The sequence below is a fragment of the Mastigoproctus giganteus genome, chromosome 5 (assembly GCF_048544385.1).
Source record: "Mastigoproctus giganteus isolate SK-2022 chromosome 5, ASM4854438v1, whole genome shotgun sequence".
Taxonomy (NCBI): Eukaryota; Metazoa; Arthropoda; class Arachnida; order Uropygi; family Thelyphonidae; genus Mastigoproctus; species Mastigoproctus giganteus.
In genome coordinates, this window is record NC_143579.1 from 33,054,689 (window position 1) to 33,080,929 (window position 26,241).

The 26,241-nt window shown below is 35.0% G+C and overlaps 1 protein-coding gene across 3 annotated transcripts in view; it reads left to right on the top strand.

Moving 5' to 3' along the window:
• Positions 1–26,241, top strand: part of dsh (Segment polarity protein dishevelled) — a 512,259-nt gene that overhangs the window by 267,944 nt on the left and 218,074 nt on the right. For all 3 annotated transcript variants that reach the window (XM_090373973.1, XM_090373975.1, XM_090373972.1), the window contains exons 10-11: positions 4,408–4,536; positions 12,795–12,922. In XM_090373973.1, coding sequence (XP_090230099.1) covers positions 4,408–4,536; positions 12,795–12,922 — 257 coding nt within the window. The remainder of the gene's footprint in view (positions 1–4,407; positions 4,537–12,794; positions 12,923–26,241) is intronic.

Sequence of the window (26,241 nt, forward strand, 5' to 3'; positions counted from 1 at the left end):
GAATTTGTCCATAAATTGACAACATAAGCCAGAACGACACCGAATACGTCAGTGTCGTTCCACAGGTGGAACGACACTGACGGAATCCATACTGTCGATCGTTGATCAGGCGGAAGGTTTCTAGATAGTTTAAGAGTTGACAATTAAGTGATTTCTCCATTACTTTAGAAAGAATAGAAGTAATTTGATGGGAGGAATTTGTCACCCTTTTTAGGAACTGGCTGGATGTGAGCAAATTTCCAAGCACCTTTGGAATAAGAAAGTGAATGAAGGTGGCATAGAACAGGAGTAAGTTCAGGAGCGCAGGTTTTGAGAACAAGTGGAGAAATATCATTAAGACCTGGAACTCCATCGAGAAATACCATCAGGACATAATCCTCATTATATATTGAGATTGGCTTCACAAATTTGCAACCAAATTTTGAACAATTATTTTAAAATATCCAGCCTCAATCATCTCATTAAATGATAAACCTAAAATTGAATATTTCAGTTTTAGGTTTATCATTATATTTATTTATTCACCTTAATATTGAAAAGTGGTGATCCTTTTCAGATTGTAAATTTTCTAAAATGATCATTTAAAAGCAAAAGTAAAGGGTTTTTTTTTTTTTAAACAAAAGTGAAGTATTTCAAACAGAAACAAAAGTAAGTCATATTTTTATAATTTTAATAAAATCTAAAAAATAAATCACTGACATAGATCTGTTGCACATAAAAGTGCTGGAAAATTGCATTTTTTTATATATAGCTTGAAAAGAAAAAATGAAAAAGAAAAAACTTTTACGAGTAACATTATGTAGAAAATGTGACAATTTTTTCTCAAATCACTGTGCGGCCCCAAAACACTAACTTTTATACGGCCCTCGTATGGGAAAAGGTTGGACACCACTGTTCTAATGAAATAAAGGCTATTTTACTGCTAGATAATGCACCTGCTCACCCTAATGCTGAAAGATTAGTTAGTAGGGATGGGAGAATTAAATGTTTTTCTGCCTTCTAATACTGCTTCACTGATACAGCCGATGGATCACAGTGTAATCATTGCATGTAAGAGGTCGTATAAGAAGAAGTTTTTGGAAGAGGTGATGGTTGTTTTGGAAGAAACAGAAGACATAGAAGAAGATACAAGAGGCACCAGGACACTGCAGAATTTACATGCCTACAACATCAGATCTGCTATCTTCAACTTAGCAGCTGCGTGGAAAATATGACCTTGGCCAGTGCTTGGAAGAAGTTGTACGATGTAGAACCTGAAATGGACTTTGAGGGAGTTGAGGCATCTAATTTTCAGAACGCTCTTCTGAGGGCCGGCAACAAAAATGCAACTGAGAATGATGTTGAACAGTGGCTCGAAAATGATGAAAGTGATACGGGCTATCAAATTTTTTTGAGGTAGAGATTACGGAAAATATTCTTCATGGAGAACAAGTGGATGATGATGATGACAAAGAATCAGTTGTACCTCATCCTAAATTGTCTGTTATAAGACAACATTCGGATGACATCATACATTATATTGAATCATCATCAGACCCGTGTGCATATGAACATTTTAGAGAATTTCGATCTACAGTAATAATGAAGCTGCATCCAAGTGTAAGGCAACTGAAGCTTGATGATTTCTTCAAGACCACTTCATCAACTGAACCTGTTTCACCAGAACCCTCTACTAGCAAGGAATTAACACCTCTCCCTCCATATGACAGTTGTTTCTGACTCTGAAAAATTGATTCTTTCAATTAAGTTAATATTAATATTGAATATTATGTATCTTTTTTTAATTTTTTTTTTGTTTTTGTGTTTTTTATTCAATGGACTTTAAGAATTTTTTCCCTCTAAAATGGATTTAAATGAAAAAACTAACGTTCACATTGAAAACAACTTTGTGGGAGCTTTAAGGGAAAAAAAAAATGTAGTGGAAACACTCCATTAGTTACATTGTATAGCTTTTGACATGTTTAATTAAAATAAAGTTTGTTTCCTGATATAAATTTATTTTTATATTTTTAACAGATGTTTTTGTGCCCTGTATAAATTACTCAATGTACATTATAATAATATTTTATTCACACTTATATATTATAATAATATTTTAATACATCCTGTACATTGGATGTACAGGATGTACATACATCCTGGACTCCACTAACAACATTAGTCCACGAAGAAAAGAGTCCTTTGATAACCACTCTGTCTTCTCCCACTCAACCAGCCCTTTATCCACAGCAGCAACTTTCCCTTAATGCCACAATGCTCCAATTTGTACAGAAGTCTCTTATGGGAAACAGTATCAAAAACTTGCATATAATATCAAAATTATTTTTGCATTCAGTTCCTTTGTCACTGCATCATAGTATTCAGATTGGTGAGACAAGATCTTCTCTTAAGAGAAGATCTTGTCTCACTAATGTGACTACTCAGAAATCCTTATTCTGCACAAGATCAACTAACTCAGCCATAAATGGTTGTTGTGATAAATGGTTATTCCTCAAATTGGGTTAATTTAAGAAGTGGGGTTCCCCAAGGATCAGTATTAGGACCACTGTTGTTTTAGATTTTCATAAATGACATCAATGAAGAGATAGAGGGCGTGATGTCTAAATTTGCAGATGTCAAGATTGGTAGAGTAGTTAATGATCTCCGCCAAGCAGAGCTTCTTCAGAATAACCTAGATAGACTTCAGGGATGCTCATAAAAATGGCAGCTATATGCTTTAATCCAGCAAAGTGTAAGGTATTGCATCTGAGAACAGTAACCCCAAAATAACTTATACACTTGGCAGAGTTGAACTAAAACTGGTAATGGAGGAAAGGGACTTGGGTATTACGATACTGTCAGATATGAAATTTCTCCATGCATTTGGAGACTGGTTGCAGGGAAGGCCCATGGTGTCCTGTCGATGATTTATTGAACAATTGCTAGTAGAGATAAGGGCGTCATGATCCCATTATATAAGGCTATTGTTAGACCACACTTGGAATACTGTGTTCAAGTACGGAGGCCGCACGTAAAGAAAGACATTGTGCTTCTTGAAAGAGTCCAAAGATGGGTAACTCGCCTAGTGAGATCGGCAAAAGGGTGTCCATATGAGGAAAGACTTCAAATATGTGGGTTGCAGAGCTTGGAAACTGGGCACCTTAGAGGAGACTTGATTGAGGTGTTTAAGGCTCTGAGAGGCATAATCAAAATGAATGAAGACGAAATTTTCATGGTTATTAATGATTCTAGAACAAGGGGCCATAATTTCAAGTTACAGGGGAAGATGTTTAGACTGGATTGCGGGAAGTTTTATTTTATTTCCAGCAAGTTATAAATTTCTGGAATAAGTTACCTACATGGGTTGTAGAGGCTGACAGTTTGGGGAAATTCAAAGATCAGCTGGCTAAACCTACAAGAGGAGGGAAATTCATAAGTTGTCCATTTCTTTTTCTCTTATTAATTATTATTATTTTTTTATTTTATTTATTTTTTTATTTGGCTGGTGCAGCATAAGCCGCAGGCTTCCTTGCATCGTGTGGCCATTGCTAATACTAATAATTGGAGGCCTTCAGAAATGATTCATTCCCCAATGAGACTTGAACTCAAAATTTTTCCAAACAAGTGGCAGACCCACTATATCATCGTGGAGGACATTTTTTCTCTTAACTCAGTTTTAAATCATATTAGCAAGTGTAAATATCCATGTCATGTACTTTTTTCTTTTCATGTTCTCTTTTTCTCAATAATCTAAAATTAGAGATGGTTATGTATTTCTGCAAAAAAAAAAAAAAGTCTTGATAATCCAAATTTTACTTATCTTTTTAATAGTGAGCTGCCTATATTGGCTTAGTATTGAAAAACATTTATTAAGTTTAAAGCTTTTGTATTTATATATTTGTGAATTGATATAAACTTCCTGGAGGAAAAACAAAAAACAATTTCATAAAGAAGTGAAGTGCTCTTTCATTGCAGATGTTGAAATGGAAAATAACATAACACTGCTTAGTTTTTTCTGTTTGGTGACACTCTTGCCTTTCCAATGATAGTGACTGAACTTGGACTTATACTTTTTAGAAATGACTGCATTTTTCCAGGAATCGGCCTAAAACAATTAATATCAATTTTTAATGTCATAACATCACCCAGTAAATGAATCCATTATTCATTATGAACTCTGACACCATTGTGACCGGTTGCATGTTGCTTGATGAGTCACTCAGACAACAAGACAAGAGAAAACTAATTGTATCCTGATCATAATTCAACACTGGCTTTTCTTTATTTTAGTTCTTTGCGTCTGATCACTGTGATGAATTGTGCCACTTTATACCATTCATATTATTTTAAGAAGTTGTAAATGAAATTAGAATTAATAACTAAAAGGAACTAAGTGATAGTTTATTTACTTATTTACTATGATTCCAGTGGTGCTGTGGCTCTTGATGGTAGGATAGAACCAGGAGATATGATACTTCAGGTAAACGATATCAACTTTGAAAATATGAGTAATGATGATGCTGTTAGAGTTTTAAGAGAGGCTGTTCAAAAACCTGGGTGAGTTTTTATTATTATTTTTTTTTATCCACCTTAAAATGCATAGTTAACTTATCAAAAATTCTGATATCTTAAGAGATATCAGAATTTTTGGTATGGTTTAAGAGCTAGACATCAGATTTCTTAGAGTCATAATCATGGTTGTACACAAACCTATATTTGATTACCATGGATGCTTCCAAATAATTTGGTAAGTAAATACTCCTTTATCTGTATAATCATCACCAATATTGGCCAAACTACCTTTTGTTATCACTCATTTTGTTTGGTAACCTGTATTATAATAAATAAACTGTATTCATACTCCAATTTTTGATACTTGATGAGGGCAGGGGCTGAAAATATTCAGGGATCTATTTTTAATAGGCATGCTTTGCAATTGCCTACATTTTAAAAAAATCCACAGTTATGTCAAACCGGTGATATTGCTAACACAAATAATGACATTAGATATCACTTTATCAAATATATTTGGAGGCATTATTTATTTAAAGGCTGCTCAGTGGTGCTGTTTGAAAATTTTCTTCTATCAGCCATATAGCTTGTTTCTTTAGTGAATGTGAATCAAACTGTGTGAAGTATGTTGTCTCTTGGATTTTTACTATTTCTGACTGACAGCTAATGTAAATCAAATTAATGTCTTAAAAGAGTTTGCTAAAAGTATTTAGTACTTTACAAAGCAAACCTTTTAAATAAACCTTTCAGTAATATTACATCAGTAGTTATTAGAAATAAATCCATTTTAAAGTAGATCTTCCTTCTGTTTCTATTATATTAATATTAGTATTGATAAACTGAAGTGATGCAAGGAAGCTAGGCTTATATAGTATTGGCCCTGAAAAAGAAAGGAAAAAAAGACATCTGGCAAGTTCCACAAGTTCCAGTCAATTTTACAGAATTGACTGGAACTTGTGGGTTGGTCACTCGCACACTAGTAAGACTTTTGTGGATTTATTGGATGATTGTTTTATGCAGCAACATGTTCGAGAGGGAACTAAAGAGGGTAATACCCTTGATCTAGTTATCAGCAGTGATTATTCATGTATAAAGGATTTGCAGATAAAGGAACCACTAGGTGGCAGTGATCACAGTGTACTGATGTGGGATTTACTTAAAGATATAATTATCATCAGGGATAAAGGAAAGGGTTTTTGCTTCCGTAAAGGTGAGTACAGTGGTCTCAGACAGTTTTTAAATTCTGTACAGTGGGATCAACTGACGATGTTACCAACAGTAAATTCTAAGTGGGAAGCATTCAAGGAATTAATCGTGGAAGCTACTAAAAGTTTCATACCTATTAAGAAATATTGTTCAAGGTTTAGGCTTAAATGGTTATCAAATGAACTAATGAGACTCATGACAGAGAAGAAAAATGCATGGGATGCATATAAATTATGCAACCCAGACAGGCGAAGGCAGATTACGAGAAATCTTTGGCAAAGAATGCTAAGAAAAACAGCAAGGACTTTACTTATATAAACTCTAAAAGGAAGGGGTGAATTAGATTGGTCCGCTTGATAGTGATTGTTCAATTGTTGATGATCCTCAGATAGCTGACAAACTGAATGAGCATTTTGCATCTACATTCACACACGAGGAATTCTTTAGGAAAGTGAAAGACAGAAGGCTATTAAACTCTAACAGGAAGCTTACTAATTTTGTAATGACTGAGAGCAAAGTGGAGAAGAAATTGTTGAAGTTAAACATAAGAGAGTTAAGTCAATATTTGAATCACCAGTGAAACTGGAGTAAGTAGTGAAATTTTGCAGCATGTTTAAAATAGTGAGATTGTAGCTAATTATGAACTCCTTGAGGAGGTGGCCACGAGAATCATTGTAGGAGCTAAACCAGAAATGTGATTTGGCATTCATGTCAGACAAGATTAAAATATTGCAGGAAGATATGAGAAGATTAAAAACATTCTCCAGGTAAACCAAAAATTGATCATAATCAGCTGATAGTGGGCAATATAAAGATATAAGGTAGAATTCAATTCAATAGGAGACCATAACACAGGTAGAAATTTGGATACACAAGCTATTAATGACTGTAATGTCTTGATTCTCATTAAAAACAACCACACAAGATTTAAGATCCATATCCACTGGCTGGATAGCCCTCAAGAAAAAACTCAAAATTTTAGAAGAGCGCCCTTCATGTAGACGTGCACAAAAAGGCTCTTGAATATCTGCTATGTTCACAGAATGAGTCTCTGCAGAAATCCTTAACTCATCACCAACAGCCCAGGAACGATAACCATTAATTTGCATAATCTTCAAATGTACTGGAGCCTGCAGAACTGGACGAGAGGTTCTCCCATTACCTGAGTAGATGTTTGGAAAAATTGAATCAGAATTATTTACACCATGATTATAATGTACAGTATTTACATGGCTATTCGTTGTGTTACTCATAGGCAGTTCTTAGTCATGCTGCTTCTAGCTTTTAAGTATTCAGGGCATGAATCATCTCTGACAGAACGTTACTTTCACCTTTTACAATTGATACAGCATACTTCTCTGTGTATGTGTGTGTGTTGGCGCCTCCGTAGCCAGGTGGGCAGGAGCAGCAGTGCGTAGCACACGCTTCTTGATTAGACCGGGGTTCGAGCCCGTGCCCACCAAATATGGAGGATGCGGAAAGGTCAGGGAATGACCACCGCATATCTCCAGAGCAATATGGTCTTAGTTGCTAATGCTCCTAAAAAACCAAATAACAAACAAACTTCTCTGTGTGGACACTGCAAAAACATTCCCACTACAGGCACAATGGCCACAGGATGGGGACTCATGTGAAGAAAATTATGCAGTATGACCATATCCCAGACAATGGTAGCAGTTAGTAACAATAATAAAAGGACAAAATTTGTGTGAGGACCATGATAGAAAAATCCTATCTTGAAACTTAATACAGTTGAATAGTCTGGGTGAGAAACTGATGACCCAGTGCGCACACATAATGCAGATCTAGCCTTAGTTGTGTTCCTAAATTCTGTCTCTTGTTTCACTTCCTCAGTTGAAAAACTGGAATCTACAAAATTCTTTTGAAAAAGATTTTCAATTATCTCATCCCTTGACAATTCACTGGGGATGTCATAAACTAGAATGGTCGAATTACCTTTATAGGGAGTACCTGGAGAGAGAATCCTGCCGACACAAAAGAACTTGATGCAATAAGGCTGTCCAAGTTATCTTTGGATGCAGTTTCGACGATCTTTGGATGCCTCTTTGCAAATAGTATATAATGATTTAATTTTAACACTTTTCAGATCACTCTTAAGTGTCTTGGTGACAAGATTTCTAACCTCAACACTAGTCTTACAGTCACTAGAACCTAGTGCTCTTAAAATAAGTACATTGTTGATTTAACCTTATTAGTAACACTTGTTTGTTGATCCCTTGATGAACCACTAGAAACTTCCACAAAAGATCTGACAGGAGATTCCACAGGTACTTGAAGCAAATCCTGCTGACGATCTCCATGAGACAAAGTCTCAGAAGGAAAGTGATACTTAGTTTGAGACAATTCAGAAGGTGACAAGTTAACATTAGAAAAATTGTTGACCATTTTCTTTAGAAGATCAGCCTGTTTTAAAATCTCCTTGTTGACCACTTTTAGTTTTTCATACCTATTAATACTGAAGTAACAACAGTCTCGAGGTTACGCCACTTCTCCATAAGTATGTTCCTGATGTTGTGATAATTTTATTGCTTTCATATGAAAGAAAGCCAGAAAAGTCCTTACGTAACTTTGCTATTGTTTCCAATATTGAGGTAGCACTTCTATCTAAGACCAACGCCATAGAATTTGAAGAACCAATAAGTTTATCATTCTGGGGGAAAACACTTTGAAATCTCGCTTTCCAATGCTGACTGAGTGCTTAGAGCAGAAAGTTTCTGCAATTGAAGTATATCCTGAGACACCAAACGTGTCTTAGACAAATTCTGTGAAACTCTTTGCACATGAGACGTGTCCTAAGAACAAGACTCCTCCGATCTCTCAGAACTGACTTGTTCGGTCATCAAAGGAAAATCAACCTCAGAAGAAGGAAGAGGAGCCAACTGGGCTAGCCAGGTGGGTAAAGTGCCTGCCTGGCAACCCAAAGGTTGCGGGTTCGAATCCTGCCTCAGGCTTGGATCAGAGTAAAATGCAAAAACTTTGGGAGGTGCATTATGGCCACAGAAGCCGATGCGCCAACAACTAACAAAAAAAAAAAAAAAAAAAGGAAGAGGAGGAAAATCCTCTGCTTGCTGCTTACTTGCCATTCTAAACCAAATATAAAGTATCTGTTATGTGAACAGGAAATATCCAACAAAGTATGACATCAGGCAGATGACTGTATATAATAATATTTCTGTTCTCTTTCAAGAAATTTTTATATTGCAATATTTTGGTGATGCAGTACTCACCGAGTAGAGCAGATTATGTAAATTAACTTAAGATTGTTCTTGGCTAGCATCACTGTTACTAACTCCAAGACGAAAGTAGGGTGGCAAACAAAAGCAGACTGAGAGCAGCATGGCGAAAACACACTGGTTAGTGCCGGTAGAGAAGCAGAAATTAAGATAAAAAATGACTTACTTTAGGAGCAGCATACAGTATGAAGAAGTAGTCTGGCATCAAGGACAACAATCCAGTATCAGACACAGCATAACTATTTAAAATTAAATTTATAAAAAATCACTTAATATATCTGGTAAAGAGGAGTGCGAAAATAATGTGACTTCACACGCCCAGTATTGGTACAGATGTGAGAGAAAGCTGTTTTGTCTGATTAGTACTCACTCAGAATAATTTTATCTGCCTTCATTTGTCTTCCACCAAATCAAACATATATAGCCAAGGACTTTAACGGACACCATCCCCATGTGGGGATATTCACAAATAGACAAAACGGGGGACCAGCTAATTGAATCACTAATAGAGTCATGCAATCAAACTCTGTTGGACTCTGGAACCCACTTATGCATTTTCCCATAATAAATATAAATAATTCTGCCATAAACCTATCTGCGTGCCCATTCAGTACACAAGTTTAACTCCTAGAATTCACAGTGTCTCAGAGCAGCAATTGCTTTGTTGTGGGACTTGTGTACAGGAGCATTGTCACGAAGAAGCAAGACATTCATATCATCAGTTTCTCTCTTTTATATTCCTTTTTGACCTCGCCTAAATTTTTGCAGACATGATGATTTGCTAAGCAAAAATTTGTTTGGCATAGCATCTACAGTAGTTGTTTTCTTACGTTTTGTTGTTGTTTGGTTTTTAGGAGCATTAGCAACTAAGGCCATATTGCTCCGGGAATATGCGGTGGTCATTCCCTGACCTTTCCGCATCCTCCATATTTGGTGGTGATGGGCTCGAACCCTGGTCTAATCAAGAAGCGTGTGCTACGCACTGTTGTTCCTTCCCACCTGGCTACTACGGAGGCGCCGTTTTCTTACGTGGCATATAAACTATCAAAACAATTCCTTCCTTATTCCCAAAAAATGGTAGCCTAATCTTCCCATCAGATGGTTTAGTCCAGAATTTTTTTGAATAGTGGTATCCCATGGTGTTTTCATTACATGTACTTCCATTTTGTTTCTAGATCCCAGCGATGGAACCATGTTTCATTGCTAGTTACAATTCTTGAAAGAAACTTTTGTGGATCTGCATGACTTTTTCTGAAATGAAGAGATGTGTGACACCATTTTTAACATCTAGTGAGAACTGACCTTGTCGTGACCAAGGTCAAGATGGTCAGCCTCAACTCCCTCAGAAATATTACATTCTCTGCAATCACAGACACTTTAATACATCTGTCCATAACCAGGTCTTTAATTTTTTGGCACATTTCTGGAGTTATTAAATTCCATTGGTCATCTTCTGTGGATTCTCAACCCAATTTAAATTGCTTAGCCCAACTCTCACACTGACCTTTGTGCTAACAAGGTTGTGCAGCAAGTCAGTATACAGTATCCTCTTTGAGGAAAGATTTTAGCTCATAAAGTTTACTTGAATGGGAGGGACTTTGTTTTCCTTCCCAAAGCATTCCAAGCATAATCCATAGGCTTGAGGTCTAGGGATTTTACAGAATTTCATCATCTAGCTCCGAGCTGTGCAGGAGGAAGTATGTTGTCATCATACATAAAAATAATTGAGAACCAAATTCACCCTGGAACAGCCTCGTATGGGACTCTAAGGTTTTATATCTGTATCATTGATCAGACATGGTCTCTCGAAGAACCTTGACTGTTTGACAAACAAAAATTGGAAGACGTAAGGTAGCACATGGCCACTGATGATGATACTTCCCCACCACTAAATTGCCCTTTTCCATGTGTTGATGGTTGATATCATTTATCACATTCTCTCCATACCCCATCAAGATTCGGTATTCAGACTGCATCAAAGAACAAAAAGTGTACTCCTCCTTGATTAACTCTCTTGGGATTCAGTCATAAGAATTTTAATTGCAGTTTTCCTAGTGTGTGTGGAGTCCTTTTGTTTAAGCCTGCAAATTGCTATGTACCAGAAATGGCAAACCAATAGCATGTGCCACAAGCAACACATGTTGGAAAATATATGGACATATAGCCAGCCATAAATAGCTTTATATTATAAATAAAAAAAAATTATTTGAACACAGATTCATTTTATGAACCATCATCTGTACTGGCAGTGAAAGCCATAAGTATAATTGTGTGCTTTATATAGCAGTTGAGTTCTCAATAGAAACTTTCAAATACTTTTATAATAAAAATAAAGACCACATTTTAATTTTGGTCAGCCATACTACTGTCTCCTTGAAGGCTTGAATGCCTATGAGTACATTTATAGTTGTGTCTAATGTATGGTGCTTTGATAGGACATTACTAGCTATCAGTGGAAGGAGTTTCCAGGTATTAACATAGGGCAGTGTATTTTGGCCAGATATTGGTCATCTTGTTATTGTACATGGATGGCTTGCCTCTCCTTTAGTTATATGTTCCTGTCTCGTGAAATTGTTTCCATAGCTTCAAGGAATAACACGCTGGAAGACCTGTTGACTTCTACATATGGTTGGATTATCCCTGTCCTTCTTATAGCTCCATCACTGACTGTCACCCCCAGATAATTACAACTTTACCATGTAAAGTTGTATCTAAGGTGCCTAATGGCCGCTACACACACCTTCAAGTAAACTTGTCAGGTATGCTTGTGCAGGTCTAGTGGATGCCTGTACTGCATCCACACACTCCGGTAAACCTGTCACCATTCATTCAGTCGGCTGACCATGGAATTGGCAGACGTTTTAGCAATAGTTGGCTTATTATTTGCAACGAAGTGTTTTAAATGTGAAATAAAACGTAATATATGGTGCAAAGAATGGTTGAAAAAAAGAAATGTTTATTCACATGTGAACTTGTTAAGTGAATTGCAGTAATTCTCAGAAAAATCCCCCAGACTTATTAAAATTTAATAAAATAATATAATAATGAATTTTATTATTGCTGTTATTATAAATTATATTTATTGACACATATTAAAAGTTAAAATTTACTTCTAATCCAGGTAAATTTTTTATTAATCAGCAACAAAATTAATAGTGAATTTTTTTTTTTTTTTTTTTTTTTTTCATAGAATTGATGTAATTATTAATGATAGTCAAATAGGGAAATCCCCCAATCTGGCAGTGCACCAGCCACATCGCTACACACGCTCCGGTTTGCCTGCCCAGACCACTCCGGTTCAGGCAAATCAAATGATTTTTCATATTTCCTCCGGTCGTTTGTGCTGGTCAAAATAACTGTGCAGTTTTATCATCTACATGTTCTGGTAGATCTGTACAGGCGTGCCTGCACAGGCATACGTGACAGGTTTACTTGAAGGTGTGTAACAGCCATTAGTAAAGTCCTTTACAATATATCGGCTACATTCCTTTGCTTACCAGGATTAAAAGTGAAAAATATCATTTAAATTTAAACTTATTTGTAGAGGAGGTGGGAAATTTGAATAATGCATTGCTTTTGTGAATTTTGTATAGATTTCTTTAAAGAGCATGCAAATATTTATATAGGCATACATTTTGTCTCAAACAGTGAAAAACATCCTTAACTTTAACAAATGAATATATTTACTCTATTGGTAGCAACCGGTATTGTACTGCAATAACATGCCACTTGAAAATCAAATTGAAATCTTATTGGAAGAACTTGTGTTTTATATATGTAGTACAAATAGTATTTTCTTATTTGCAATCAAAGAAAATAATTCCATTTCCTCCATCTCTGTAGTCCAATTAAGTTGGTTGTTGCTAAGTGTTGGGATCCAAATCCAAAAGGCTATTTCACAATTCCTAGAACTGAACCTGTTAGGCCTATAGATCCTGGTGCTTGGGTAGCACACACAGAAGCTGCAAGAGGTGAGAAAAAAAAGTTACATTTGGCTTATTTTTAATTTACAAATGCAGATATTAATAACAGCCAGTTACTTTAACTTTAGTCCTTTAATGGCATTTTCTAATCATCCTTTTATTAAACTGTTTAGCAGTTTAATAAAAGGATGATTAGAAATAATTAGATGATATATGATATAACTTTAAAAGAAAGAAACTTGTTTGAGATTAGTTTGCTTTGTTAATCAGGTTCTGTACTTAACAGTACAGAACCTGATGAACACAAATACAATACACTTCAGATTTTATGAATTGGTGTACTGTAAGACTTTATACACTCTAGCCTGAATAGCCATGGAGCCAAGAATACACACATACTTAAAAAAAAAAAAAAAAATGCAACAGCAGGATGAAAACTGATTAAGGCTGTTTTCACTTTCTCAAACCATCTGGCAGTGCCACATTCTGAATTCAGTGGGCATTGTTATTTTAAAAAAAAAAAAAAAAAAAAAGCTCTCACCCTGAAAGAATTATATTAATTATGGAGTGAAAATTAAAATGGTGTTTATAGTACAGGTGACCCCCGCTTAACGCTGATAATTCGTTCTGGAAAAACAGAGCACTAAGAGAGTGCTGCATTCCCGTAAGGTAACATTTGTATTTGCAAGTTGCAGTCGGTGCCATAGGATATTTCCTAATCAATAATAAATGGTAGTGAAAAGATGCACAAATGTCGGTAAAAATATTTAATATTCAAATATTTGTACATATAAAATAATCTGCATTAGATACGCATATGTGGTAACTACTTACGTATCAAAATTAAACTTAAAATTCCAATTAAAATCATGAATTTAATCATGAAAAATGTGTCGATTTTGGGTTGTACTTTGGCCCTCTTCCTGGTAAATTAAAGGGGTTTTAATTTTAAATCCCCCACAGTGTTGCCACCCAACAGTAAAGTCAACTGGTCCTTCACCGCTTTGAAACCTGACTTTTTTTTTTTTTTTTTTCCCCTTCTTCTTCTTCTTCTTCTTCTTTCAATATGAAACTTCTTTTAGGTATTTGTTTCCAAAAAAGTCCTGCTTCGTCTATGTTAAAAACTTGTTGAGAAGTATAACACATAATACCCCTCTTCAATAATTTTAACAAGTTCTTTTTTGAAAGTTTCGGCTCCTTGATCTGCACTTGCGGCTTCTCCCTGGATTTTAAATCTATTCAACCAGCCCTTACTAGTTTTAAATGGTTCCACGTTTTTTTTAGGTGAGTTTTCTTGAAATCATCATATAGACTAATCTCTCTCTCTTTTTTTTTTTTTTTTTTTTTTTTATATAATATTTAACTTAAGTGAATTCTGCATTGGATATTATCTTCGATAAAATTAGTTAAAGTCTCTCCATTTCAACCCTAATAGCCAGCCTAGCCCTAGTTTCTTGCAGTGGAACAGCTGTCTTTCTGCTGCTAAAATTAATTTTTTATATTTTATAATTGTTCTTACAGTTAAACTTGCCAGTCCTAAATTATGGCACACATCCGCTTGTCGTTGACCGGAATAGATTCACTTCAAAATGTCTAATTTAATTTTTAAATTCAGTCTTTTCTTACATTTATAGTCTTCGTGCTGCATCCAGACGTTGTTGCTTTTTCATTCTTATCCGCCATTATTAACTCTTTTAAAAATGTAACTGCATGGATTGCATTAATTATGATACTATGTTCGAGTAAACTGTCTGTTACACATGATGTCTAATACTGTACTGAGTGATGACTAGACCCCGGATAGATACATATAATGCAAATATTACAAGCAGTATTTGCATCATTTAATCATTTTTTTAAATGTTGATCTCGGAACTATGTAACAAGTCACTGTACTGCAATTAAATTAGCGTGTGAGAAAATTTCTCAAGGCGGCATGGGGAACGTTTTAATGCTGTTTGCTATTCATTTTCAAGCAGAGAAAGAGGTGCTGTGTGCACCAGCCAGACACTTCACTATCACAAAGAAAACATTTGTTGATAGCTGTCAGGAGTTTCAGAACACAACATTGCTGAAGGTCAAGTGGAGTCTTTAATACTCCAGTTGCCCAGCTAGGGGCTAAAAGAATTTGTTGTATAAAATTAGTTTGACATAAGTATGCGTACTGAATTTGAAGCTTTTTTGGGTAGCTTTCAAAACTAATCATGTTTTGAAACTTTGCATTCAAAACCTAATCAGGGTTTGAAAGCATCATGATTTATTAACAAAACTATCGTTAATGAACCATGATAGTTTAACCAGGTCTCCACGATGGTAAAATAGGAAATTAAGTAGAAATAACCCCAGGGGCTCACATTTGGTGAGTATGGGCTTGGCACACCCAGGGTCCTGAGCTGGATAGGATATCATCATTCTTCTCTTTCTTGGTGATTCCCCCTTCTACTTCTGACTCTCTCTCTCTCTCTCTCTCCCTCTCTCTCTCTCTCTCTCCCCCTCTCTCTCTCTCTCTCCCTCTCTCTCTCTCTCTCTCTCTCTCTCTCTCTCTCTCTCTCTCTCTCTCTCTCTCTCTCTCTCTCTCTCTCTCTCAGGGTAACTCGGGAATTTTTTTTTCGGCTGGTGCAGCATAAGCATCAGGCTTCCTTGCACCATACAGCTAATAATGATAATAATGTAATGCTTTAAGAAAAGCTGTGCAAATCATAAAATCATACAGTTGGACCTCTATATAACAAAATCGATCGTTCCCTTGGAAAAATTCGTTAAACAGAAATTTCGTTATAAAGAAATATAACTTTCAACAGTGAAAAATACTGTGAATTCGGAAATATAGTAAAAGATGGGAAATAAGTCAGAAATGAGTGGCAGTGAATAAATTTAATTAAAATGTTAGAAATCCACCACCAGACTTCATTGTTGGGGAGGATACAATCAGGAAGGAACTGCTCCACTAGCATTCTCCACACCCAGGAACAGCCAGCAGACTGGTAGAGTGCAAGCCTCGACTCGTCTGCCCATAAGACTGTTTTCCACTGCTCTACAGTCCAGGATTCGCACTCCTTACACTATGTTAATCAGCATCTAGCATTTGTTGAGGTGATCAATTTTATTGAGCTGTTGAGGTAATTCTGTTGAATGTGTCATCTTGCATGTCCACTTTTGCAATTCTTTGTTCAAAGCCCAGTGTGCATATTTATAGCAGGTTCTGTGACATGTTGCTTGCATGGGACCTGTTTCCCCATTAATGGAGGGGTGTCCAGATATTAATGGTAGGGGCGGTGTATTTTCTGGCACATTTTCTTCACACTGAAGGCCTCGATGCAAAGTTTCAAATGCTGCCATCATTTTCATCCACTCATCGTCGACATTGTCACTAGTTCTTTGAATACTGTCCAAAATGTTCAAGTTACTCTGATATTCAGCTACTATGCATTTTCAACTTCTAAAAATTCGTCAAGAACAATTTCTCCACTGATCAAACCTTGCTTAGAACTCTTTCTAAGACTGCTCAATATCTTGTAGTTCATCCCTCTGATCGCTATTAATTGGCATTTTAGCAAAACCTGCTTTTGCGAAACAATTCTTAAGTGTTGTTTCCGTCACACCTTGACTCCGCACTTTTGCCAACTCTGATATGCACAGCTGCAAATCTATAATAGAATCTATAGATTGGTTGGTTTCTATTCTCAGTATAACTTTTTTTCAGTATGTGCCTTCAGTAGTGCATTTTCAAATCCTTGGCCCATTGGCTGCAGTATCGACATGGTATTCGGAGGGAAGAAAAGAAGCTTCAACACTTTTAAGTTCGAAATTACCGAGAGAAGGTGGGCTGAGCAGTTGTCAACAATCAGCACGATTTTTTCCGTTTTCTTCCATCATCTTTCTATTGAAATTTAAAATCCAATGTTCAAACATTTTTTCAAAACTGTTTCTTTCCAATGGGTACAGCCTTCTTCGATTGCAACTCCACTTTCATCTTGCCTACCATACAGAGACAGGTGAAATTTGGTGAAGGTGCGAATGACTAATTTCTTCGAAACAACAAATGAATGTCTCAGATAAAGGGAAATTGCTCTCTCCTAATTCTCTAATAGGATGCTTACAGTAGAAAACAGGTTGATCAGACCCAATGTCCAAGTTGGGAATATGCCTTAATCTTTGCCAATGGTTGTAGACACTTAGATAGCGATTGAGCATGACTTCTCAGTACACTAGTGTATAGGATGTATAGGTTTACTACTTCTTTTTTATTTTAGCCATTGCTGATCCCCTGCTGGGCATCCCGCACCGTGGTTGGCCAGTTTCCTCCTGCAAGATTTTACATGGGCACCACTAAATTGTAATATGTTTTAGCTCCTAATTTGTGGAATTATTCCCTTTAGCCCTTAATTCGTGCTTTCTACAGCATCAGCTCTATTGCCTAAAGGCCAGAGGTGTGAACAAAGCGTACCCAGGTCTGTTGAAATAAATTCATTATATGGAAATTTTCATCGTTATACAGAAACTATTTTCAATATAATGACCAGATTGAAATCAAAAAGGTTCGCTACATAGAAAAATTTGCTATATGGAAGTTCATTAAATAGAGGTCCAACTGTATAGTCCAGAAAGTGCTAGAATAATATATTTCATATTAAAAAGCACTGAAGTTAGAGAATCAAAAATTTAATTATGACTGCATTGTTTGAGGCTTATAACAACCATAGTCATTATTTATTAATCATTTTTAAAAATCGCTTAACTGTAGCAAGCAGTAAGAGTGAATATAATTAAAAAGCACTTTCTGGCTATTATGGCTTTTATCAAATTATATAAGTGTAACAAAAAAATATATATAAAATAAATAATTTAATTTAAGCGATGGGTTCATTGCTGTAATATGGAGGTGTCGGGCAAACATAAATCCACATACTCTGATATAAGTGTGATTTGTATGTATTGCTAGCATTATCCTGTTATTGACATAATTACGGGTAGTCCCCAACTTTACAAGTTAATTCGTTCCTAGAGCGCGCTTGTAAAGCGGGAATTTGTATCCCATAGACATAATGTTAAAAATAGGGGTTACATTCTCAACAATGAAATTAGTTACCTTTATGTTTCAGCAATGATTGATTTATCCAAAGAAATTAGAATGTAGCCTGTAAAATCAAGCAAATTTTAAAGAATGTTTATTCTTCATCATCAACTAAATGCATACTTGTTGATCACTCATTATTGGCTCGGCATTTTGGTTTGTTGCACAAGGAGTCGTCTTCTTCAGAAATGCTTCAAAAGGCGTTTATTTCCAAGATAATCTTCTCTTTTCTCTATAAATTTCAATAGCACGCATAAGCATTTTTTAACAGAACTCACAAATTGCAACTAACACAATTTGTGTGGAGTAACAAGTTGTCTTGTCTTCCTTCACGGATTAGGCGATCCTCCTGTTCCGATCTCAAAGAGGTCTTCCCATCTTTTCTTCAGTCTTCCTCTGTCTCTTTTTCCTTTTTCCCTATATGTGTAAGCTAATTTAGGGAATCTATTATCTTCCATTCTTTCTACCTGTTCTTTCCATCTTTGTCTATATTCTATATTTTTTTCATTAATTGAGTAAATCTTTAATTCCTTTCTAATATTTACATTTGGTATTTTGTCTAATTTTGTACATCCTTTAACATATCTTAAAAATTTCATTTCTGCAGCTTGTATTCTATTAATGTCTCTTTGTTTCAGTATCCGTGTTTCTGAACCGTAAAGAAGTTAATTATTATAATTATTAGCCCTATGGTGCAAGGAAGCCTGAGGTTTATGCTGCACCAGCCAAAAAAAAAAAATTCCCAAGTTACCCAGAGAGAGAGAGAAGAATGATGATATCCAGCTCAGGACCCTGGGTGTGCCACGCCCATACTAACCAGATGTGAGCCCCTGCCATTACTTTGTAAAATTTCAATTGTGTTTCTTTCCTTGTTTTCTTAGCCAGAGTTCTTTTTATTGTTCCACATATATTTTGAAATTTCACCAATTTCTGGTTCATATCTTCTTCGACATCATATGTTATAACACATCCTAGATATTTAAAATGTTTTACTTGTTCTGATATTTTATTGTCTGTAACTATTTTTTTCTCCGTATTTTTCCCCTTAAAAGCCATCGTTCTAGTTTTCATTGTTGTTATTTTAACTTTTTATTCTTCTGTTATTTGGTATTAATTTAAATACTGCTCTTTGCAAATTATCTTCACTATCTTGAATAATTACTTGATCATCTGCAAATAACAGTGTATTAATCCTATTCTTTGTATTTAAATATATCCCTGTATTAATTTCCTCTTTCCATTTACATATCATATCCTCAATATATATGTTAAACAACGTTGGTGACAAGCTATATCCCTGTCTAACTCCTTGATTTATTATACTTTCTTCTGTTAATTGCCTAAAGTAAGCAAGTTCACGAAGCTTAAAAAAAGGATGAAGAGAAGATTCTGAAAATTTATTTATGTTCTTTTATATGATTGAAGATTTCAGTAAAGGTGAAACACATTTTGAAACACATTGGTATTTTTGCAAATGCAATAACATCGAGTTTACTACCCTTTTATAATTGCTTGCACTATCAGAAAAGCCCAATAAACTGGAAAGTGTAAATTGTTTTTATTGTTTCATGGTCGTGACCTCCAGAAATGTGCTTTAGAAAAATGTCACAAAGCTGTTTAAAATTAGTTCTTATAACAGAACATATGATAACGATGAAAGTGTAGTGCATTTTAATGATTTGAATTGGTAACTAATACAATTTGCACTATAAAAATGACCTTTTAGAGAGTCATGTAGAGAAATTTCAACTTCTGAGGTCATGGAACGAATTAGCAAAAAACAGTGTGTTATTGGGTTCACATTTTGATGTTTTCACGATACAATGGTGTCTCTGGAACAGATTAATATCGTGAAGTGTGAAACTGTATTGTATAGCTACGTGCGTGTTTTGAAATGCGGTATTTACAAATGTTTAACATTCATTTTTTGCAATTAATGTTCATATTTTCAATTTTGTTGATACTGGATACTTTGGAAGTGGAAAAAAAACTCATTAACCCGGGAACTTGTATAGCGGGAACTGCCTGTATTTACCGTTGTTTGAAATCAGTTAATTTTTCTTTTTCTTTTTTTTTTTGTACAAATGCTTAATAGCCTTTCTTATATCCAACTAATACAAAATTACATGAAATAAAGACCGAAATCTGCAGAGTAAAAGAAACATAAATAAATGCTTATTGCATTCTAATAAACTGCAGTCAATACTGCCTAAAAGTGTTTTGATTTCACACTTTTTATTTTACTTTCTTACAATGTTTTGTGGCTAATTTCCCCAAATGAAATGGGTGTATGTTGAAATTAAGTAGTACAACTTTAATCAGGAATGTTCTGTGACCTACCAGTCTTTCACAATAAAGTATATGTTCACATATTTGTGAAAAATGGAGAGATTAATTTGTCTCATTGAACAAATAAGTCTTTATTATTATTATTATTATTATTATTATTTTTATTTTTTTTTTTTTCTGTGGTTTTGTGAAAGCTTGAACACTCTTTTCTGCTATTTTTGCACAAATAAAAATTGCTCAATGGGTGCATTAAATTTTTTTTTTTTTTTTGTGTTACACTTATATAATTTGATAATAGCCAGGATATGCCATTCACGACTCAATGCAGTTGTCAGTTTCCTTTTACAAATTCAGGGAAGTAGCTGCTAATATCAGAAATAACTATTCAAGCAACTGGTAATTGCAATATTGCTCTAACAGTGGTCATGCTGTACATAAGTACCACATTGACACATGTCAGTATGTGTCTAAGATATTGATTTTTTTTTTCTTTTTTTTTATTGAAGTTGATTATATGTTTATTTGACTCACTTGAAATGTTTACAGTAGTTGTCTTCAGTTTGATAACTCTGAAGTAATTATGATTACAAATAAAATTTATAATCATAATAATAATTTTATAAATTTACAATTTATAAATAAAAGAGACAATCTTATATGCCACCAGAAACTGACTAGTGCTATGATGTTGTTAAACCTACCCTTACTTTACACTGTACTGAAAAACATTTCCAAGTGGTCTCGGCATAATTTACAGGTAAGTAAAAAATTCATTAGTCTATATTTTTTTTACTTCATAGAAGAGAATTAAATAAAAATTGTACATGCTTTCCATGTAAACAAAAAAAAAATATATATACAGGTGACCCCCGCTTAACGCTGATCATTCGTTCCGGAAAAACAGAGCGCTAAGTGAATCCGCGCTAAGCGAGCGCCGCTTTCCCATAAGGTAACATGTATTTGTGAGCTGCGGTCGGTGCCATAGGATATTTCCTAATCAATAATAAACGGTAATGAAAAGATTCACAAATGTCGGTCAAAATATTTAATATTCAAATATTTGCACATATAAAATATTCTGCATTACATACGTATAATTATGTGGTAACTACTTGCGTCTCAAAAGTAAACAGAATTCCAATTAAAATAATGAATTTAATTGATTTAATTTAATGGATGAATTTAATCATGAAAAATGTGTGGATTTTGAGTTGAACTTTGGCCCTCTTCCAAATAAACTAAAAGGGGTATTAATTTTAAATGGCCCGCAGCGTTACCACCCAACAATAAAGTCAACCGATCCTTCTCCGCTTTGAAACTTGGCATGTTTTTTGTTCTTTCAATATGAAACATCTTTTAGGCATTCGTTTCCACAAAAGTCCTGCTTCATCTATGTTAAAAACTTGTTGAGAAGTATAACACATAATACCCCTCTTCAATAATTTTAACAAGTTCTTTTTTGAAAGTTTCGGCTCCTTAATCTGCACTAGCGGCTTCTCCCGGGATTTTAAATCTATTCTACCAGTTTTAAATGGTTCCACATTTTTTTTTTTTTTTAGGCGAGTTTTCTTCATATCATCGTATTGGCTAATCTCTTTCTCTCTCTCTCTCTCTCTTTTTTTAATATTTAACTTAACTGAATTCTGCATTGGAATATTATCTTCAAAAAAATTAGTCTTTCCATTTCAATCCTAATAGCCGGTCTAGTCCTAGTTGCTTGCAGTGGAACAGCTATCTTTCCCGCTGCTAAAATTAATTCTTTATTTTTTCATAATTGTTCTTACAGTTAAATTTGCGAGTCCTAAATTATGGCACACATCCGCTTGTCGTTGACCGGAATCGATTCGCTTCTAAACGTCTAATTTAATTTTCAAATTCAGTCTTTTTCTTATATTTATAGTTTTCTTACTGCACCCAGACGTTGTTACATTTTCATTCCTGTCGGTCATTATTAGCTCTTCGAAAATATAACTGCGTTGGTTGAATTAATTATGATATAATGTTCAAGTAAACTATCCGTTACGCACGATGTCTAATACTGTACTGAGTGATGACTAACTAGACTTCGGATAAATGCATATAACGCAAATATTACAAGCAATATATTTGATCATTTTTTAAAATGTTGATCTCGGAACTACGTAACAAGTGACTGTACTTAAATTAGCGTGAGAGAAAATTTCACTGAGCGTGGGAAAATTGCTCAAGTCGGCGTGGGAAACGTTTTAATGCTGTTTTGCTATTCATTTTCAAGCTATCGACTCCATCAAATGAAACGATTTCGTTAAATATGTCAAAAATGTAATCTGTAAAAGAGCGTTATAGTAATCTGTGACAGCGTTATAGTCAGATACGGGTTATAATATAAGAACAGCGTTATAGCGAATCAGCGTAAAGCGAACCGCGTTATAACGGGGGCCTGCTGTAAATCCTGTTCCTCAATTGCTTTTCAAGATACATTCACCAATTTTCATTATATGTTTGTAACCCACGTATGTATTGCTTACATTGACTAAAATGTGAAAAATTCATTTCTTTGTTGGCATCTATTACTCTGACTTTAAAACCTTCACTCAGAAGATTCCAGCTATTTAACCTATCAAAGAAATTATTGAACATGTGGCTAGAACTGAATTTTGGCTGACAGCCTTTAGCTGATCAAAATTGAATATCATCAGCCAAAACTGTAAAGCATCAGCAGAACTATTACAAAAAAAAGTAAGAGTAGCAATTTTCACTTTAATTTTGTCTCTATATAAAAGATCATTCGCCCTACAATATCTTGAGTTTTCCCATATACTTACATTTTTTTTATTCCCTTTTATCATCAATAATTAATCCAGAGGTTCCCAAACTTTCTCGGTTCACAGCACCCTTAGTGTCCCAGTAATATTTTCACGCCCCCCCCCCCAAGCCAAAAGAAATACCTAACACAGTGGTTTTCAACCTTTTAATAATCCAATTCTCTCTGTGTATATATATAATATTAAAAAATATATGTTATATGATAGTTATCATAATAATATAGTTATAAATAAAATTACAATTCATAATACAAATTATATATACCTATATAATAATTTTATTCTTTATGTAGAGGTAATAAATAAACATCAATTATAGATCACCACAAAATTAAAAAGATACGGTACAATGGATACCATACGCCTTTTTATAATGAAATAAATATATAAATTTCAAAAAAAATTAAGTTTAAATAACTTAAACCCAAATTACATGGCACCCCAGGAATGTTGTTGCGGCACCCCTATTGAAAACCACTGAATACATAGTTTATTCTGTGACATGCATATCATCATCATCAGCCATTTTCAATCCACTGCAGGATGAAGGCCTCTCCAGCAACTTTCCAGTTCCTTCTGTTTTGAGCACTGGCCAACCATTTACTACCCAAAAACTCATGAATTTCATCTATCCATCTCCGACTTTGTCTTCCAGGTTTTCTTCTAGCTCCTCTTGAATACCATTCTGTTATTTTCTTAGTCCATCTGTCATCATGTCTTCGAGCTATGTGTCCTGCCCAAGACCATTTTAGTTCTTTAGTTTTGATAAGAATGTCCTTTACTTGAGTCTGCTGCCTAATCCATGTGTTTCTCTTCTTATCTAACAGTCTGATTCCCAATATAATTCGTTCCATTCTTCGCTGTGTAGTTCTCAGCTTCTCTTCGATTCTTTTGGTGAGTGCCCAAGTTTCACTTCCATAAGTCATGGTGGGGAGTATACATTGATTCATTATTTTACGTTTCAGACAAACTGGGATATTGCTCTTCAGTATGTGACTATATTTCCTGAATATAATGAAATACAAACATTTCTACTAATAACAGGATATTTAAAAGTGGAATCTTATTGAAATGGATCAATATTTGCTCTTAGAAAAGTACCTATTGAAATGTTAAGACTGCTTTTGAAAATTAAGGAGACAACCTCAATTAAATGTCATGAACAGAAGTTAAAGCTTCAGTGATTAAATTATCCAATGATTAAAAAATAAACTATTCGAATTTGCCACTTTCCATTTACACCTGTTAACATAAATGTCAGAGCTTCATTTGCTACTTGCAGTAGGTCAATTTCTAAGTCAATTTCAAAAACATAGCCACCAAACTCTTATTCCTGACCATTCAACATGTCTGCATAATTCCATCCTCGAGCACACACACTACTTTTTTTATCCTTCCAGAGCCACACGTAAAAAAAAAAAAATCAGTAAAAAATTTTTAGTTCTATTGAAACTTATTAGAAGATACAAAGCCCTTGATCCAGTTCTTTCACTTGCTAAAACATAATAGGCTTAATGTATTCAGCTTAAAAACTTTGTTTCAGGTTCCTCCGTGGAACTCTTCTTCAGGCCAGATGGGTGTCGGTGCTGGTTCTTAGTAATACAGCATAGTGTGGGCACCTCCAGTTGTACCAGGGTATATACAAGAAAAAAAAAAATTTCTTTATATGTCGTACCTTAAAATAAGGTACATATAAAGGGGAAAAATTTTTTCTTTTGTTATATATTCCTTGTATGTTGTGACTAAATACGATTGAAGGTGTCCACACTGCTGTTTTACTAAGCGATCAGCCCTCACCCCCCACCAGCCCAGAGAAGGGTTTCACAGAAGACCCAAAGTGTAGTTTTTAAAGTTTTAGTAAATTGAGAATACTGAGTCAAGGATGTTGTATCTTCTAGTATGTTTCAATACAACTAACATTTATTACCAGTGCTTCGGTTAAATGTCTTCCCATTTAAAAAACTTTGAAAGTTTCCACATAATATCTTTAGTAATTATAGTTTCATAAGAAAAACCAGTTGATCTATAAATGGTTTGGTTACACCTTCTCGGGATGCTAAGATGTGGAATACCGTAATACTAACAGATAACCTTGTCTATTAGTATTACGATGAAGGCCGCATATTTGCTTCTCCCCTTTTTCTAAAATACTACAGACAAGTTTGTAAACGCAGTGCCTGATACATGGGTCAGGAGTAGTCCCCCTGATGAATTTCCTGGCTATGTATCATATTTTCATTTACTATATTCAGATTTTGCATATTTGCCACCCCCCTGATTTGACTTCTTGCTAAAATTGCCCTCCGATATCTAAATACAGTGAAACTTCTCCTAACGGACACCTCTATTGGTTTTAACGTGTTTGCAGCTTCTGTCTAGCGGACATTCTCTGTAACAGACGCTGACAGGCAATCTGCACTGTTTCGTTTAGATTAGCACTTAATTTGATCTCCCCATAACGGACAGCGGGCGAGCTCACGGCCCTTTTTCTAGGAACTTTTCTTCCACATATTGCCTCAATCGTGTGTTTATTTTCTATTTCCGATTCTCTGAATTTTATCAAGGTTTACGTCGCGGTTCTAAACCCTTTTTCAAGAATTTTAAGGCACGTGTAAAACTTCTGATGAATTCCGTGTGTGCAGGGGTGGGGGGAATATGGTCGGCCTTTCGTCTTTTCAGTTTTCAGTTTTGTTCAGTGAAGTGCACAATGTCTTCTCGTAAACATTTAACTTTAAAAATGAGTCGAACTCATTAATGCGTATGATCGGCAAAAAAATAGTGTTCGCAATCTCGCTGCAAAATTCAAAATCGGGAAGACGCAGGTAAGCGACATCCAAAAGCAAAAAAAATTAACTGCTCAAACAATTTTGGAAACACGGAAATGATCAGGTTCAAAAATCATTCCCGAAAACTGTTGGACTTCAAATTGACAATGTTACGTATGAGTGGTTTTGTAGCGAACGTGCTAAAAAAATTCCCATTAATGGGCCTATTATTAGGGAAAAGGGGAGTAAATGAATTCAAAGCTTCTGTGGGATGGCTAGACAAGTTCAAAACTCGGCATAAAATTTCTTGGAAAACCGTAAGTGGTGAAGGTGGATCTGTTGATACTGGGGTTGTAACAGAGTGGACCGTCAAATTGGAAGATTTATGTCGTGATTTTGAAGCTAAGGATATTTACAACTGTGACGAAACAGGGT